The 15,319-nt window shown below is 49.8% G+C and overlaps 1 protein-coding gene across 1 annotated transcript in view; it reads left to right on the top strand.

Annotated features, from left to right (window-relative positions):
- ARPC1A (actin related protein 2/3 complex subunit 1A) overlaps positions 1 to 11,106 on the top strand; it is a 33,489-nt gene extending 22,383 nt beyond the window's left edge. Inside the window, exons 5-10 of the mRNA XM_045993453.1 lie at positions 924 to 1,031; positions 3,801 to 4,013; positions 6,120 to 6,195; positions 6,415 to 6,608; positions 8,683 to 8,773; positions 10,703 to 11,106. Coding sequence (XP_045849409.1) covers positions 924 to 1,031; positions 3,801 to 4,013; positions 6,120 to 6,195; positions 6,415 to 6,608; positions 8,683 to 8,773; positions 10,703 to 10,741 — 721 coding nt within the window. The 3' untranslated portion in view covers positions 10,742 to 11,106. The remainder of the gene's footprint in view (positions 1 to 923; positions 1,032 to 3,800; positions 4,014 to 6,119; positions 6,196 to 6,414; positions 6,609 to 8,682; positions 8,774 to 10,702) is intronic.
- The last annotated feature ends 4,213 nt before the right edge of the window (positions 11,107 to 15,319 follow it).

Genomic DNA, 15,319 nt, shown 5'->3' with positions numbered 1-15,319 from the left:
GGTTCCTAAGAAAAAGATTCTGTGGAAGAGTAATTTGGCATTCAAGGGTGGGCGTTCAGCTCGATATTAAGTCTCGGCTCTTTTTTTTTTTTTTTTAAGATTTTATTTATTTGACAGACAAAGATCACATGTAGGCAGAGAGGAAGGCAGAGAGAGAGAGAGGGGAAATCAGGCTTCCCGCTGAGAAGAGAGCCCGATGTGGGGCTCAATCCCAGGACCCTGGGATCGTGACCTGAGCCGAAGGTAGAGGCTTTAACCCACTGAGCCCCCCAGGCACCTCAACGTCTCTCGGCTCTTAAACAGCACCGCATGATTGGTTTTTAAGCAGCAGTTTAGGGGCAGAATTTGAATTAGTGAAGCCAGAATAATGACTGATCTCAGACATGAATAAACGTTTTGAGTGGAGTTAGAGAATTAGTTAGAACCTCCAACAGGAGAGTGTGATTTTCTTGGTTGTGATTTTTCTGGGGAAAAAAAACATAAATAATAATAATAATCTTCACAGAGTGTAGAAAGGAAATTGAGCTATTTTGCCAACCAAACTTAACCCAAAATGAAATAACAGGTCACTGAGAATTTGTAATAAAAATTTAAGTAATTTCAAACCCAAGATTTTATTTTAAAGGTTAAAGTCAGGTGTAATCTGAAACTCCGTGGGCAGTATCCAGAGTTCATCCATAAATATAGTTACACATGGGGATCCCCTCGTTGCCAGAAGGTTCAGAACTGACTACTGTGATAAGAGAGCGTCAAGTCCTAACAGAACAGAAAGAACTATTTATGGCTCTTCTTCCTCTCTCGTTCCTCTCCTTGGCAGAGGACCCGGTCTCCACATGTGTATCACCTGACACACCTTTGTGAGGCCCTGTGGGAACTATTGCTCAATGTGTGAATAAACTGAAATGGATTTTCTCCTTTTGTAGGTGGGTAAGCAAGCACATTAAAAAGCCGATTCGCTCCACGGTCCTCAGCTTGGATTGGCATCCCAACAATGTCTTGCTGGCAGCAGGATCCTGCGATTTCAAATGCAGGTGGGAACCAGCGAGAACTGGTAGAATTGATCTGTTCCTTGTTCATCTTTTGAGTAATTTTCAGGTTCCTATTCTTTGCAAGGCACTGTGCTCAGCACCATGAGGGTACTGTGCTAAGCACCATGAGGGTACTGTGCTAAGCACCATGAGGGACTCAGAGGTGGAAGGAGCTTGTGATCTAGGAAAGACTTCTGTGTTTACAGAAGTCTTGGGGGGTGGGGAGTGGACTTGGAGGTGCAGGAGGAGTGGGCCGCACAGGCGGGGCCGGGGAGGTTTTCCGTAGGCGGAACATCATGTTTGGAGCAGAGGTGTAGTGGCCCTTGGACTATGGTATTATTTCTCATTTCATAACCCAGGCAGAGACTCATCAAATTCCAGACTAAAGCTGAGATGAACAAGACAGCTGAAAGTGCTCTGCTGAGCTATTACTATGTTCTTCCTTTTTGGTTCAGGCTTTTTATTTGTTGTTAGCATGAGGCTGGAAGAAACACAGCCACTTTGCTAGGAGCTTTAAGGATCATACAGTATAATTGCTTTTTATAGTTATTCTTTACCAAGAAGGCTTTTTCCCCCTTGGCCAAAAGAAAAGCATATAAATGTTACTTCACATTGACAGTATGGTGGGTTGGGAAATGGGTTGCATCTTTCTTTAGTAGGCTATTTGGAGAATTTTCAGAAAACCTGGCTAGTGATTTATATCCAAGAATATCCAAGGATTTGTGTTTTGTTTTGTTTTGTTTTTTTAAGATGTGTGTGGGAATTTGCATGTGGAGTGGGGATACAGCAGCGTCAAGGCACTCTTTAGAAAAAGATTGGTTCTTCTGCTTAAGAACCAGTGTAGGGCGCCTGGGTGGCTCAGTGGGTTAAGCCTTGCCTTTGGCTCAGGTCATGATCTCAGGGTCCTGGGACTGAGCCCCACATCGGGCTCTCTGCTCTGTGAGGGGCCTGCTTCCCCCTCTCTCTCTGCCTGCCTTTCTGCCTACTTGTGATCTCTGTCTGTCAAATAAATAAAAATTGTTCAAAATCTTAAAAAACAAAAGAAAACAGTGTAATGGCATAGACATTCTTTAGGAGAATTCAGGAGTTTTATTGTCTGGTATGTTACCCAGAGTCATTCTGATTCCCTTGAAGAATGGAACTGAATGATCCATACCGCTTGAATTATTAGACTGTGTCTAAAAAATGTGGTTATGAAAATAGGTTGCTGATTCTTTTGATAGTACTGATTTACAGAAATGAACTTCACTTTGACCTGTGGTCCTGTGTCCTGTTCAGTTCACACTCTCGAGTTCACGAATGAGAGCAACCCGTTCTGTCCCAGCCTCTGATGATGAGAGCAGTGGCCGTTGTTATGCTAACTTAAGGCCCAGCGGTTCTGAGACTCATAAATAAAGAGGACAGACTGATGGATGCCAGAGAGACGGAGGGTTAAGGGGATGGGCAAAATGAGTGAAGAGGAGTGGGAGGTACAGGCTTCCAGTTACAGAGTAAGTCACAAGGATGACATGGAACATAGAGACATGGCCAGAGCCTCGTACTGTGACAGATGGTAGCTACGCTTGCGGTGAGTGTGGTGTAAGGTGTAGGGAAGTTGGATCACTATGCTGTACACCTGAAACTCAGGTAATACTGTGTCAACTGTGTTCAAATGCAAAAAAGTGAAGCCCAGAGATTCCAAGGTCATGTCCTCTAACAGATAACTCTCTGGGCCCCTCCCCTCTCCAGAGCTGCTGCGCTCATTGCGCTCAGGGCAAGTATCTCAGATCATTTTAGGGAGTCTTTAGGTCCAGAGGTTCTTGAGAGAAGCTCCAGGAAGTAGAATTAGCGGTGCATTCCCAGCCATTCTTTCTCCCTCCCTTTTCCGGATTCTGCATCCAAACCTCCTCACACACAGCTTCTTGGAATTCAAGAGGGAGAGACTGCTGACAGCCGGCCATAAAGGAGAACTCCTTCACCCCAGACCTGTCACAAAGACTGGACAGTGAGCCCTGACAGCATGATGGCCTGAGCGAGAGCCTGCCTACTCTCACTGGCTTCCCTTGGCTTCCTCTTTGGATGTCCCTTTGTTTAAATGGGTTAATGCCATTGGTCTTTTGCAGTGTGGCCACATAGTTTTTTCTACTGTTTGGCATGTGGGCTTCCTGGAATACTGTGTTGAAAATGATAGTGAAGTAGACAGGAAAGAATGCTGTGCTCACTTAGCAAGGTCAACTGCACGCAAGGGAGGGGCGGGACAGCAAGATTCTCCCCCGAATGTGTACTCAGGGAGAGGACTTTTGTCCTTCTTTTCGAACTTCTAGAACTGCACCCCTAGAGCACCGTAGGTCTCCTCGTGTACCCTCCGATTGAGTGCATTTGGCCAGACTCAGATGGGCCTGCAGGCAGCCCTTAAAACCAAATCTTAATGGAGCTCCTGGGTGGCTCAGTGGGTTAAGCCTCTGGCTTAACTCAGGTCATGGTCTCAGGGTCCTGGGATCGAGCCCCACATCGGGTTCTCTGCTCGGTGGAAAGTCTGCTTCCCCCTCTCTCTCTGCCTGCCTCTCTGCCTACTTGTGATCTCTCTTTGTCTGTGTCAAATAAATAAATAAAACCTTAAAAAAAAAAAGAACCAAGTCTTAAGAGATTTGTGGATGTGAATTTGTCATGTTTTGCTTTTCAAGGCTCAATCTCTTTGCATTCTGAGACACCTTACGGCAGCTGCCTGTGGCCTCTTTCTGTATACATAAGTTTTCATTGACTTTTTCCTTTTTTCCTGCCCCTTAACTGTAGAGTGTTTTCTGCCTACATTAAAGAAGTGGATGAAAAGCCAGCCAGTACGCCCTGGGGCAGCAAGATGCCTTTTGGTCAGCTGATGTCAGAGTTTGGGGGCAGCGGCACCGGTGGCTGGGTGCATGGGGTCAGCTTCTCTGCCAGTGGGAGCCGCCTGGCCTGGGTCAGCCATGACAGCACCGTATCTGTTGCTGACGCTTCAAAAAGCGTGCAGTGAGTATTTGCCTTTCGCTTGGAGTTCCGGAGTGGTTTGGGGTCTCTCACCAGCTGAGCTAAGGCCGTCCTTCCCTGGGGGTAAGCGCAGGATGTGAGCTTAAAAATGTGGCCCAGAACGTCAGGGCCGCCTTTAAAGTCACTGACACACATTCAGATTGTCTGTTTGGGGAAATTTTTTAAAGAGTTAGAGCTCACTTCCAGAAACACTTCTTCACGGAAGTGGTGTGGTGGTTTCTTTGAGGGACGCTCCTGGTTTGCTGCTAATGAGAATTCCTTCAGATAGCCAATTTGGTCTGTTAGTGTGACTCCCTCGCAGCAGGTCCCTGTCATCCAGCAGTCGAGTAGGAGATAAAGTTCTTACTGTGTGTAGTCAGTGAGCGGTGACTCCATTAATTTGGAATTCCATTCAGTAATACTTAAAACCCTGATACCAGTTCCTCTGGAGTGTGCCAGAAGAACTCGAATTGCAATGACTCATTTGTGAGGGAGGCACCCGGACAGCGTTCAGAGAGCATGAGGCCTCTTGTCACATGTCAGAATTTATTGATTTAGTTTTTATTTTTATTTATTTATTTTAACACGTCAGAATTTATATCTGCTCGTCATATGCTGGAGGAAGAGAGACGACGATTGAAATTCTTTCCCTTTAAGAATCTTTGTTCTCATCTGGTGAATCCTCTTCCATTGGCAGCTAAAGGTTACCCCTTACAAGGTTTCCTAACTTGTCCACCTGTGTGCTGAGAACCGGCCACATCAGGTGTCTCTGCCTCCCTCTGCCTCACAGTGACCACAAAGTGACATGTCAGAGATGATATTTTCCTACTAACTGGATTGAGTTGGGTTTATTTTATTTACTTTTTTTAACACCATAATAAATGGTGTAATCTTCCAGATTTCTGTACAAGTATAGGCACTTAACATATCTTTTCATTTTGAACACAAATGGGATTACGCTATACATTTTGTACAGTAATTTGTTTTCTGTCATTCAGTTTTGATGTCATGGTTATTTGATTTGGATATAATTTATTATAATGCATAATAAGCTCTTAGCATATGCTTATTACAGCCCCCGTCTGCCCTCATATTGATTTATGATTTGGCTTTTCTGGTCCTGCAAGTCAGATCATATCCTCTACGCTTCCCCTTCTCAAACATAAATATTTCATGTAGTAGGAGCCAAGTGTACTATGTATATAGTAAGGCCTTAAAATGAGGTGTTAGGCCTTTAATTAAATTCCAGTGGTATTGGGGTATGGGTGTGGGGGTGGGCTCCCCTGAGACATAGTTTTCAAAATGCATCATCTTCTGCGTGAAGTTCTGTGATCCTTATTCATCAACCACCGTGTTTGCCTGACAGCAACATGGTGTCTGTGTCACATGGTGTCAAGTTTCTTTGTGTGACCTCTTGGCCAGGTGCTGCCAGATAACTTGTTAAGTGTACGGGTACACACACCTCCCCCAGCCCTTCTGTGTGGGAGCTCCTGGCCAGCCAAGATGCATATTCATCGGTGGCCCCAGTTCCTCCCCAGAGCCCGGCAGAGAAGAGAAGAGACTCTCCTAGATGTTTGTGCCCTCTGGGAGCCCACAGTGAGCACGGGCAAGGAGAGGATGGAGGGACAAAGCATTCAGTCACGAGTGACCGTGACACCCAGAGTGCTAGGTGGTCGGAGGAGAAGCCACTTCAGGCAGAAGAGGTCCAGGAAAGCTTCATGGAGATGATCAGATGAGCTGAACGTCAGAGACCAGGGTGGATTTTGGTGGACAAGCAAGAGACAACATGTTCGCAAAGGGTGTGGGAGCAAAGGCAGAGCCAGGAAAGAAGGAGGACTCACTGGGGACCAGTTTGTCATGAGTCGGGGGCCTCAGAAGCAGGTGGGGCACGGGCCAGAGAGGGCCAAAGGACTCTGTTTCTACAGTGACCCCAGGGCCGTGTCATGCTTGGGATTCCCCAAAGTCCAGGTCTTGGGGCTCCTTGTAGGCATAAGTGTTCATTTGTACTGCACAAGCCCCTATGAAAATGGGTCCTTTTCACCTGCTGTGTCTATAAAGAAGCTGCGCAGTCTGTTCTCATCTCAGTTTAACGCTTGTTCTTGTGTTCAGGGTCTCAACTCTGAAAACAGAGTTCCTGCCCCTCCTGAGTGTGTCATTTGTCTCAGAGAATAGCGTTGTAGCTGCGGTAAGTAACTTTCCATTCTCCCTTGTAGTACACAGTGTTTAGTTCTCCAGAACAAGAACAGTGCATGCTCTGTGACTTTGCGCTCCTGGCGTGAACCAGAACAGCCTTTTAGATTAGCCAGCCTTGCAGAGTGAGACATGCCCCTGGTGTGCACATTGTGCCGAGGGGTCGGTGGGTGGGCAGCGTTCGCTCCAGCGCCTGACTGAGACCTCGTTTCAGGGCCATGACTGCTGCCCGATGCTCTTTAACTACGATGACCGTGGCTGCTTGACCTTCGTCTCCAAACTAGACATTCCAAAACAGAGCATTCAGCGCAACATGTCTGCCATGGAACGCTTCCGCAACATGGACAAGAGGGCCACGACCGAGGACCGCAACACAGCCTTGGAGACGCTGCACCAGAATAGCATCACGTACGTGCTGCCCCGCTCCCGGGGCACCCGGAAGCCACCTGTAGCCAGGGCCCTGACCACAGGGAGAAGTGTTTGGTGACGAGGATGCCCATCTTCCTCTGCTTGTTTCCTGACTGGGTCCCTGGGCAAGTTGTGTGTGCTGTGTGCCCAGACATGGCTTCAGGAGCAGGAGCAGAGGGAAGTCTATAGCTCCCCGACTGCGGGCTCTTACTCTCAGCTTGGGACAGAGTGAGCGGCCTCCACCTAGGCATTCTGTCCTTCGAGGTGGCGGCTGGTACACGGCATCCCCCGTGAGCAGCGCTGAGCTTCCCCGGCGACAGTGAGCTGGCGTGTCTGTCAATGGAGCCTCTTCCTAGGGCTCGCTTTCTCCAACCCTGATTGAGAACAAAAGGAGATCTTCCTGAATGTTATGGTCCCCTGGCAGTGAACGTATGAGGGGAAGGCTAGTTCTAGCCTGCTTGAAAGGGTAATTCTAGCTGTCATTTCAACCGTGGATTTCAAGTGATGTATACCAGTAAGGAGATCATTTAGTTAAATGGAATTCTTTGATATCATACGGCCAAACCAAGGAGTTTCTTGACTTCAGTTTTTCATCAGGTGCCTACGATCTGTTTGTCGTCCCCCCCCCCCCCAGGAAGCTTGTTTCTTTCCTAAATCTAGAGGAGAGATGTAGTCTGATCTTGATATTTCCCTGACAGTGGTCAGAGTTTAGGTCCCATAAGATTTTCTCTTTTTTACTAGACCTTTTGTGTTGAGAGACTTCCATTGTGGTGATGATGGTAGGAACTAGAATGGAAATCTCTAGACTTTGCCTCTGAGAGAATTTTTGAACGCAGATCGTGCTTGTCGTGTTCAGTGGAGCGGGCCACTGGATTTAAAATAGGCCAAAATGTCTGTGCTCTACTGGAAAGTAATACTTGAAGGCATAGGAAGTCTTTTCATGCTTCAAGTTTCTTTGTCTTGAATGACTTTCAAAATTATTTATTGTGAATTTCTCTGAAGCTTCTCTGTAGACTGCGTATCAGGAAGGAAACAGCTCTCATTCCATCTTCCAGAGTTCCTGGTTAAAAAGAAAAAGACCCTTGCAAATTGGCATATTTGCCTTTATTTGCAGTTATTAAGTTCTCTTTGCCCTTAAGCAAAGGGTCAGCAAACTTTTCCTGTAAGGAACCAGAGAGTAAATATTTTTGGCTCTGAGCCAGTCTCTGTCACAACTACCGACATCTGTGATGGCGTGTAAGCCCTTGGCAACACGTATGTAAATGCGCATGGGTGTTTCAGTAAAAGCTTACGGACACTGAAATTTGAATTTCCACATAATTTTCACGTAACAGAATAATAGTCTTAATTTTTTTGTGACCATCTAAAATCATTAAAGCTGTTCTTAGGTCACAGGCTGTATAGAAACAGACTACGTGTGCCATAGTTGTGCCATCTTCTTCCCTAGAGGGAATGTTCTAGACATTTCAGAGGAGAAAGGAAAATTACTCTCTGAGCTGTGGAATTTTCTCGAAAGTTTTTCAGATACTTAGGCTAAGACAAGTTGTTTCATTCATCTGTTCCCTGCGCTGCCTGCTGGAATCTTGCCTGTGTGTTGCTCACATTTACAATGGTTCATTTCAAATGCAGAGCGGGAGCTTGACTTACAGGCCCTGCTTGTCTCAGAGGGCGATTTGGGGGTTTTTCTTTGGAGCCCGCTGGGTTTCAGTCATGCTTCACCCCGCCTCTGGTTTGTTTTCGTTTTTAATTGTTTCCATTCTCGTCATCGCTGTGGTCCTGCCTACGCTCTGCTCCCAGACGGTGTGTGTGCTGCGTGACCTGGCTTGTCCTGCCTCTCCACGCCCCAGCAGTTAATCCACCTTCCTGCCTTTTCAGTGTTGGCTTTTCTGGACATCCGGTAGTGAGACGCATTTCAGTATATTCTGCATCAGATCGCTGCAGCTAGTGTCGATGGACAACTTAATACTAAGGGATTGGGGAATTCGTTGCTGTAAAACCCCCCTTCGCCATTTCGTTAGGAAGGTTGGGGCCTGCCCCCACCACATACCTGACAGTCTCTCTTGCTTCTTTCCAGTCAAGTGTCTATCTATGAAGTGGACAAGCAAGACTGTCGCAAATTTTGCACCACTGGCATCGATGGAGCCATGACAATTTGGGATTTCAAGGTATTTTCTATTTTCAGAAGAAACCTTGTTTGTGTTAAAACTCTTTCCGCAACAAGAATGTTTCTCATTTCTTGGGACAAAATGTCAAATCCAGGACACATCAGAAACAGAGAACATTAGAGTCTTTAAAACCTGAGAGTCTAGCGCCTTGCTGGCTGAGTCGGCAGAGCACGCGACTGTTGATCTCGGGGTCATGAGTTCAAGCCCCACATTGGGTGTCCAGCTTCCTTAAGAAAAAGAAACTTAAAACCTGAAAGCCGTGAGGAGAAAAGCAGACTTTCCCAGTGAGGTGGGATACATTGTTCTAGATGTCCGTTTTGTCCATGGAGGAAAACTCGAGTGTTTTCTGTAGCAGGCCGTGCGTTGAGCCCCCAGCCTGTTCAACCACACAGATACATTTTCATGGTTTACACTAATCAGTCTAATAAACGTTCATGAAATACCTGTTGGGTGCCAGGCCTGCTACTAGGCACCGAGGATATTAGGGTGACAGAGCCCTCAAGGGGCTTGTCTGGTGGAAGGGGCAGTGTTCTCTGGAGCGCCAGAAGGGAAGCCAGTGCCTGTTTCTACACTGAGGAGTGCAGGGAGGGTGCGTAGAGTGCCAGCCCGGCGGAGGAGATGGGCTTGAGCTGCATCTCCGGATGCACTGGGAGTTCGGGGCCCGTGAGGGTGGGGACGAGCCGCCTGAGCTGTGAGGGCAGCAGGTGCAGACCTGCTGAGCTCGGAGCATGCGCCGTGTGTGAGGCTTCGCCAGTGCTTTGGGTGTGGGTCCGCAGTGGGTACTGCGGAAGCTCAAGCTGGAACTAGGAAACGGGCAGTGGTGTGGTCGGAGAGGGGCGGCTGGGCTTTGCCTGCAGACAGCTAGGAGCTGGTCCAGAGCCAAAGAGAGCACCAGACTGTGAGGTGTGAGTGGCCTGGGCAGCCGTGGGCTCTGGGCAGAGGCTGTTGAGTCCTGTGAACAGGTGAGGAGGATGTGACCTCCAGCGGTGGCCGGGGTGTGGCCCCGAGCTTCTGGACCCGAGGGAGAGTTAGGAGGCCAGATGGAAGGGCATGGTGAGGAGCAGATTGGGGGGGACTCTGCCCCTCTAGCTTGGGGACGGGGTGGTGGTGGGTGAGATGAGGAACCGGAGGGGAGCAGCAGGGGTGAGAGAGGAGGGCTGCTGTGTGCAGCGCTGTGAATTTCACTTCTCCTGGTTGTTAACCTCCAAAACAGGGACAGGTATACAGAATTCTGCTCCTGCCTGTGCATTTCCATGATGTTTGATCCCCACCTCTTGAGTGAAATACATAATACGGAAAAAAGCCTCTGGAATACTCTGGAGAAAGAAACTCTCTTCCTCTAAAAGTTCCCCGACTCCCCCACCCTTTTTACCTTCCCCTCTTTCCATCCTGAGTTTTGCAGCCCCCGGGAAATGAGCTCCCTGGACAGTTACACTCTGCACTTTATTCTCCATCCCTTGGGCGACCTCGTTTCCTCTGCCTGTGTACCGGTGTGGGTGTTCGCTACGAGGTACTGGGCCAGTTTCCTCTAGTCCGGCCACCTTTGAGCATCCGCTGCCGTGTGGCCTGTGCGGACATCCGAGTGCCCGGCGCGAGGGCGTCTGGGGTGTGGTGAGAGGCACAGAACAGGCGGCCAGCGCCCTCACCAGTAAGCACCGATGGCCCGAGAAGAAGCACGGGCCCTGCGCAGGCGGGAGCACGCCCAGATCCTGTGGCTTGGAGCCAGCAAGGGAGCGCAGGGCATGGAGGGCCAGCAGGGGGCCCAGGCCTGGGAGAGGGGGCCTCAGAGCTGGGCTCTGCCAGATTTGGGGGTGCGGGGCCTGCACATCAGTCGGGGGAAGAGGGCAGCCATGTGGTTCCGGGGGGCTGGGGGAAGACGCCGAGACGGACCGGCCTCAGTAACCCCCCGTGTTCTCCCGCCCTTTCCAGACCTTAGAGTCTTCCATCCAGGGCCTCCGGATAATGTGAAGCTGAGTGAGCCTCCCAGATCCAGCATGACAGACTGACAGACTGACAAACTGACACATGCGCTGACACAGCCCCGCCGTGTGCATGGTGGCGAGGAGAGCCAGCCGCAAGCAAACACTGAAGACACGTTTCGCGCCAAAACCGTGTGTGTGTTTTTGTTTGAATATCATCGGTGACAGTGTTGGTTTTTTAAAAGCAGCAGTGATATGGGGTTATTTTGTTTTTGTTTTTGCTATTTCATTCCATTCTTGACCAAAGCTTCTCTTTAAGTAGTTTATTATGGAAGATTGTCACACTAACTTAAAGGAGAGGGTGGGAGGTATGTCAATTGTCGCCTCAACAGTTAAATAAAAGTACTGAATGTGTGTTTGTTGTGTTTCCTTACGCTACTTCTATTAGAAAAATAGGGACAAAAAAAATCTCTATTAGCAAAATAGGTTTTAAGGTAAACTATTGGGATTCTGAGTTTCTGAAATCCAGCCCCCCTGTGCCACCTCTGAGAAAACAGCCTTTACTGAATGCTGCCTTCTAGCCTTGCAGCGTGGCCTCTGCGCCATTCCCGGCCGCCTCTGTGCCTGGGGCCGGACGGGGCGGCCACCCCCACTGCGCTACAGGGAGGAGCTGCAGGGGAGGGTGCCGGTGGGGACAGAGGAAAGGGACACGTTAGCTTACTGTTTCCATTAGACATTACTGGGCCCAAACTAAGTTGTTCTCATCAAAGTTTGACATTCCGAGGCTGAGAATCTTGAGAGGTACAAATAAAAGTAATTAGCAAAGGAAATAAATACAGAGTAGCCTTGAGCACAGCCATATTCCTGATCTCCCTGGCCCAGGAGAAGGGGAGCGGTGGAGGCCCCCCACCGAGAGTTCTTGCCTTTGCATGAGAAAGAATTCAAGAGCAAGCCATTTAGAGAAAGGGACAAAGACTACACAAGCAGGGGAGTGTACAATTAAGTCCACAGAGTAGCAGTCAGTCTCTTCCCAGATGGCGGAGTGGCCCTGACCCCTGCCGCCAAGGGGTTTTATAAGTTTTTAAAAATTATTTACTTGTACAGGGAGGGGCTCACTCTTTAACTTTGGGTTTATCATTTCCATCAGGCGGTTTTCCCATTGCCTAGGGTCACAGAATTACCCACAGGGGGCAATGGCGAGAGTGTCCAGACTCTGTGACTCTTACCGCTAGAGGGACAGGGATCTTGTGACTTTTTATGACCTGCTGACTGTAGGTTAAGACCTAAACCCAAAATGACTTGACTTGATCAACTTGCCTCCCGAGCCTCCCTTGCCTCTTGCCTCACTGTGATTCGAAGACTGCCCTGGTTTTAGGACACGGGTAATGGTGCTTCTCAGAGGACATCCTGATGTATTCTCAAGAGTGAATTTAGCCTTCTGGTGTCTCACGGGGAGCGTTACTTTCCTCCAGGAGAGAATCTCAGCAGCCGAGGGCTGGCCTGGTGGGCCTGCCTCCCCTCCGCTGTTTGCAGGAGCCTCCTCTCGGGACCCCGATGACAGGAACTCCTTTGTGTATGTGTGTTTGCCCCCGTGCATCTGCGAGGCTGTACTCACCGAGAGACGAAAGTAAGCCCTGAACAGGAATTAGCTCAAAATTTCTTTTTTGTTTCATTAAGTCACATGGTTTGGCCAGGAAGCCCAAAGGTTTTTAGAGAAACGCTGTATTCCATGAAAGAAACAAGGGCAACAAAGAAAAGTTTCCAACTTTGCCTCCAAGGACTTAGCCAGAGTTGTCTTTTTTTTCTTTTAACTTCGGTCATTTCTCACCCATCCACCTGGAAACCCACGGTGCTTCCGAGCCCGGGGCCACAATAACTACCGATCTTGGGGGGGGGGGGGCGCTCTGGGTGACTTCCAAAGCCCTTTGATTCAAGGCTTTGGGCTTTGACGTCAGGTTATAGTTCTGCCAAGCTGTGTGACCTTGAGCAATCTAGGTAACATGGCTGAGCCTCCATATCGTCAGCTGTAACATAGCAGTAGAAACGAGATCAGTAGAGGCTCCTGGGTGGCTCAGTGGGTTAAGCGCCTGCCTTCAGCTCAGGTCATCATCCCAGGGTCCTGGGATTGAGCGGAATTGGGCTTCCCAGCAGGGAGTCTGTTTCTCCCTCTCCCCCGACCCCGACCCTCCCCCCCCCCCCCCCCCCGCAGCCTGTGCTTTCTTTCTCTCTCTCTTGCCCTTTCTCAAATAAAATCTTTTTTTTTTTTTGTAAATATTTTTTATTTATTTGGCAGAGAGAAATCACAACTAGGCAGAGAGGCAGGCAGAGAGAGAGGAGGAAGCAGGCTCCCCACGGAGCAGAGTCCGATGTGGGGCTCGATCCCAGGACCCTGGGATCATGACCTGAGCCGAAGGCAGAGGCTTTAGCCACTGAGCCACCCAGGCGCCCCTCTCAAATAAAATCTTAAACAAACAAACAGGATGAGTAATTTCAGTTAATCTGTAAAGTCTAAATTCACTTTCAGGCTTGGTACTGGCCCTTTCATAGGCCCCGGAGACCCTTAATAACAGTGCGGCAGAGTGGCAAGCAGTGTATAAAGGATCTTGCTAACCCCCCCCCCCCAAATCCAATAGTTCTTTCCCGAATATTCTGAGAAAGAAAGGCTGAGTTCAGCCTCTGAATCCACATTGATTGCTTCGGCGACTCTTCAGTTTGGCTCAATGGCCATCACTCGAGTGGTTTACAGCTCCCACGTGTGCCCCAACTCTGGAGGCAATGGTGTAGGGGGCCAGGGTTTCCCTCGGTGCCTGCAGTGTGCCCGAGCCGTGAGCTGACCCGTGTGGACTCAGGTCCCATGTAGATCAGTTACCTGGATTATAAGGTTATTTATTTATACATGTATAATTTAAGATGTAATTAAGTGAAAGATGAAGAGGATTCTGGATTATCCACGTGGGCCCGCTGCCGTCCCAGGGAGCTTTATGAGGGAGACAGGCAGGTGAGTCCGAGATGCGGCCATGGGGCCAAAGGAGGCCGGCGGCCTCTGGCCACCAAGAAAGACAAGGGAACAAGCTCTCCCCTGGAGCCTCCAGCAGGAACGCCACACTGGCCACCGAGCCCAGAGACTTTGACCTCCAGAAACGTAAGCGATTACCTTTGTGTTGTTTGCAGCCGCCCTGTTTGTGACAAGCTGCTAAAGCAGCAATAGGAAGCTACTACATCCGGGATCGATTCAGAAAAAGGAAGGAAGTGGGGTCTAGAACGGTTTTTCAAATTGAGGGTCGAGCCCATTCATGGTTGTAAAAATCAATTTAGCAGGTCATGAGTGGCGTTTGAAAAACAAGAACATTTGACGTGGCAGTGAGTGCGCCACGATACCTTGGTTTCGGATATATGTGGGGGTGTGTCTGGGCTCATGGTATCCGTCACTGTGGGTTGTAATCAGAAAAAGTTGGAAAGGGGCGCCTGGGTGGCTCAGTCGGTTAAGCGTCTGCTTTCGGCTCAGGTCATGATCCCAGGGACCTGGGGTCAAGTCCTGCATCGGGGGGGGGAGATTCCGGTTCTCTCCCTCCGTGCCGCTCCCCCTGCTTGTGCTCTCCCTCTGTGAAAAAAAAAAAAAAGTGGGATAGCCACCACCTTTCTGCCATTCACCGGGGGGCAGGGGGGAGGCTGCCCAGAAGGGTGCTGTAGCCACACCTTTGATGCACCACCTGAGAATAGCTCCTGGACCAGGCACCGAGGTTCGCAACTGATAGGTGTTAACGACTCCCAACAACCCTACAGGGTCGGAACTGTCACTGCCCCCTTTTAAAGATGACAGAAGAAAGTCGGGGTTAGAAGGGGGGCTGGCTGGCTGAGTCCGTGGAGCAAGTGACTCTTGATCTTGGGATTGCTGAGTTCGAGCCCCACCCAAGGTGGAGAGAGCCCCAGTGGTAACCGCTAAGCACGCCCCCTGCTGGGCAAGGGCAGGGAGCGGAGACGCCTGGTGAGCAAGCCCAGGTGAGTCCACCCCAGGCTCGGACAGGGTGAGGTCACTGAACATGACAGGTGGGGACCCTTCCAACTATACCTTGGGGGGTGGGGGTTGTTGTAGTGTCCGATCAGACGGATACAAAACCCTGTGGCTTGGAAGGGGGTGTGCAACAGGGGCACCAGGATAGGAGATGCTAAGCGTGCTCTGGGCCTCCTGGTCTTTGTCCACCACACAAGCAGGTGTGGCCTGGGAGAGGAGACACAGGAGTTTCTCCTCTTCCTCCTCACGGGGATCAGGTGGCAATGCCTTGGTCTCAGCGACAGAGAACCATGGCCCCCTTGTGGGGGTAGGCACAAGCTGAAACAAAAGGGGATCAGACTGGGTGTTTCAGGAAAGGTTTTCCTCCCTGGTCTCCCCACTGCAGGGGCCCGCCCACCGCGTCCAGAGTCCAGATGTCTGGAGCGTGGCTGCCCTCTTGTGACCAGGAGGCAGCAAGGCCAGTGCAGCCAGGAGGTAGGAACCGAAAGCCAGAAAGAACCTCGAGGACCTGAGGATATCGCGCCAGCCCCCAAGGACTGCCCTCCTCCGGGGGTGTCTCCGCCTTCCTTGGAAACCTGAGAAGGGGGAGGGCAGCATCTTCACCCCAGGGCCCGG

Source organism: Meles meles, chromosome 21, assembly GCF_922984935.1.
Source record: "Meles meles chromosome 21, mMelMel3.1 paternal haplotype, whole genome shotgun sequence".
NCBI classification, from domain to species: Eukaryota; Metazoa; Chordata; class Mammalia; order Carnivora; family Mustelidae; genus Meles; species Meles meles.
This window is presented reverse-complemented; position numbering and strand designations above follow the sequence as displayed.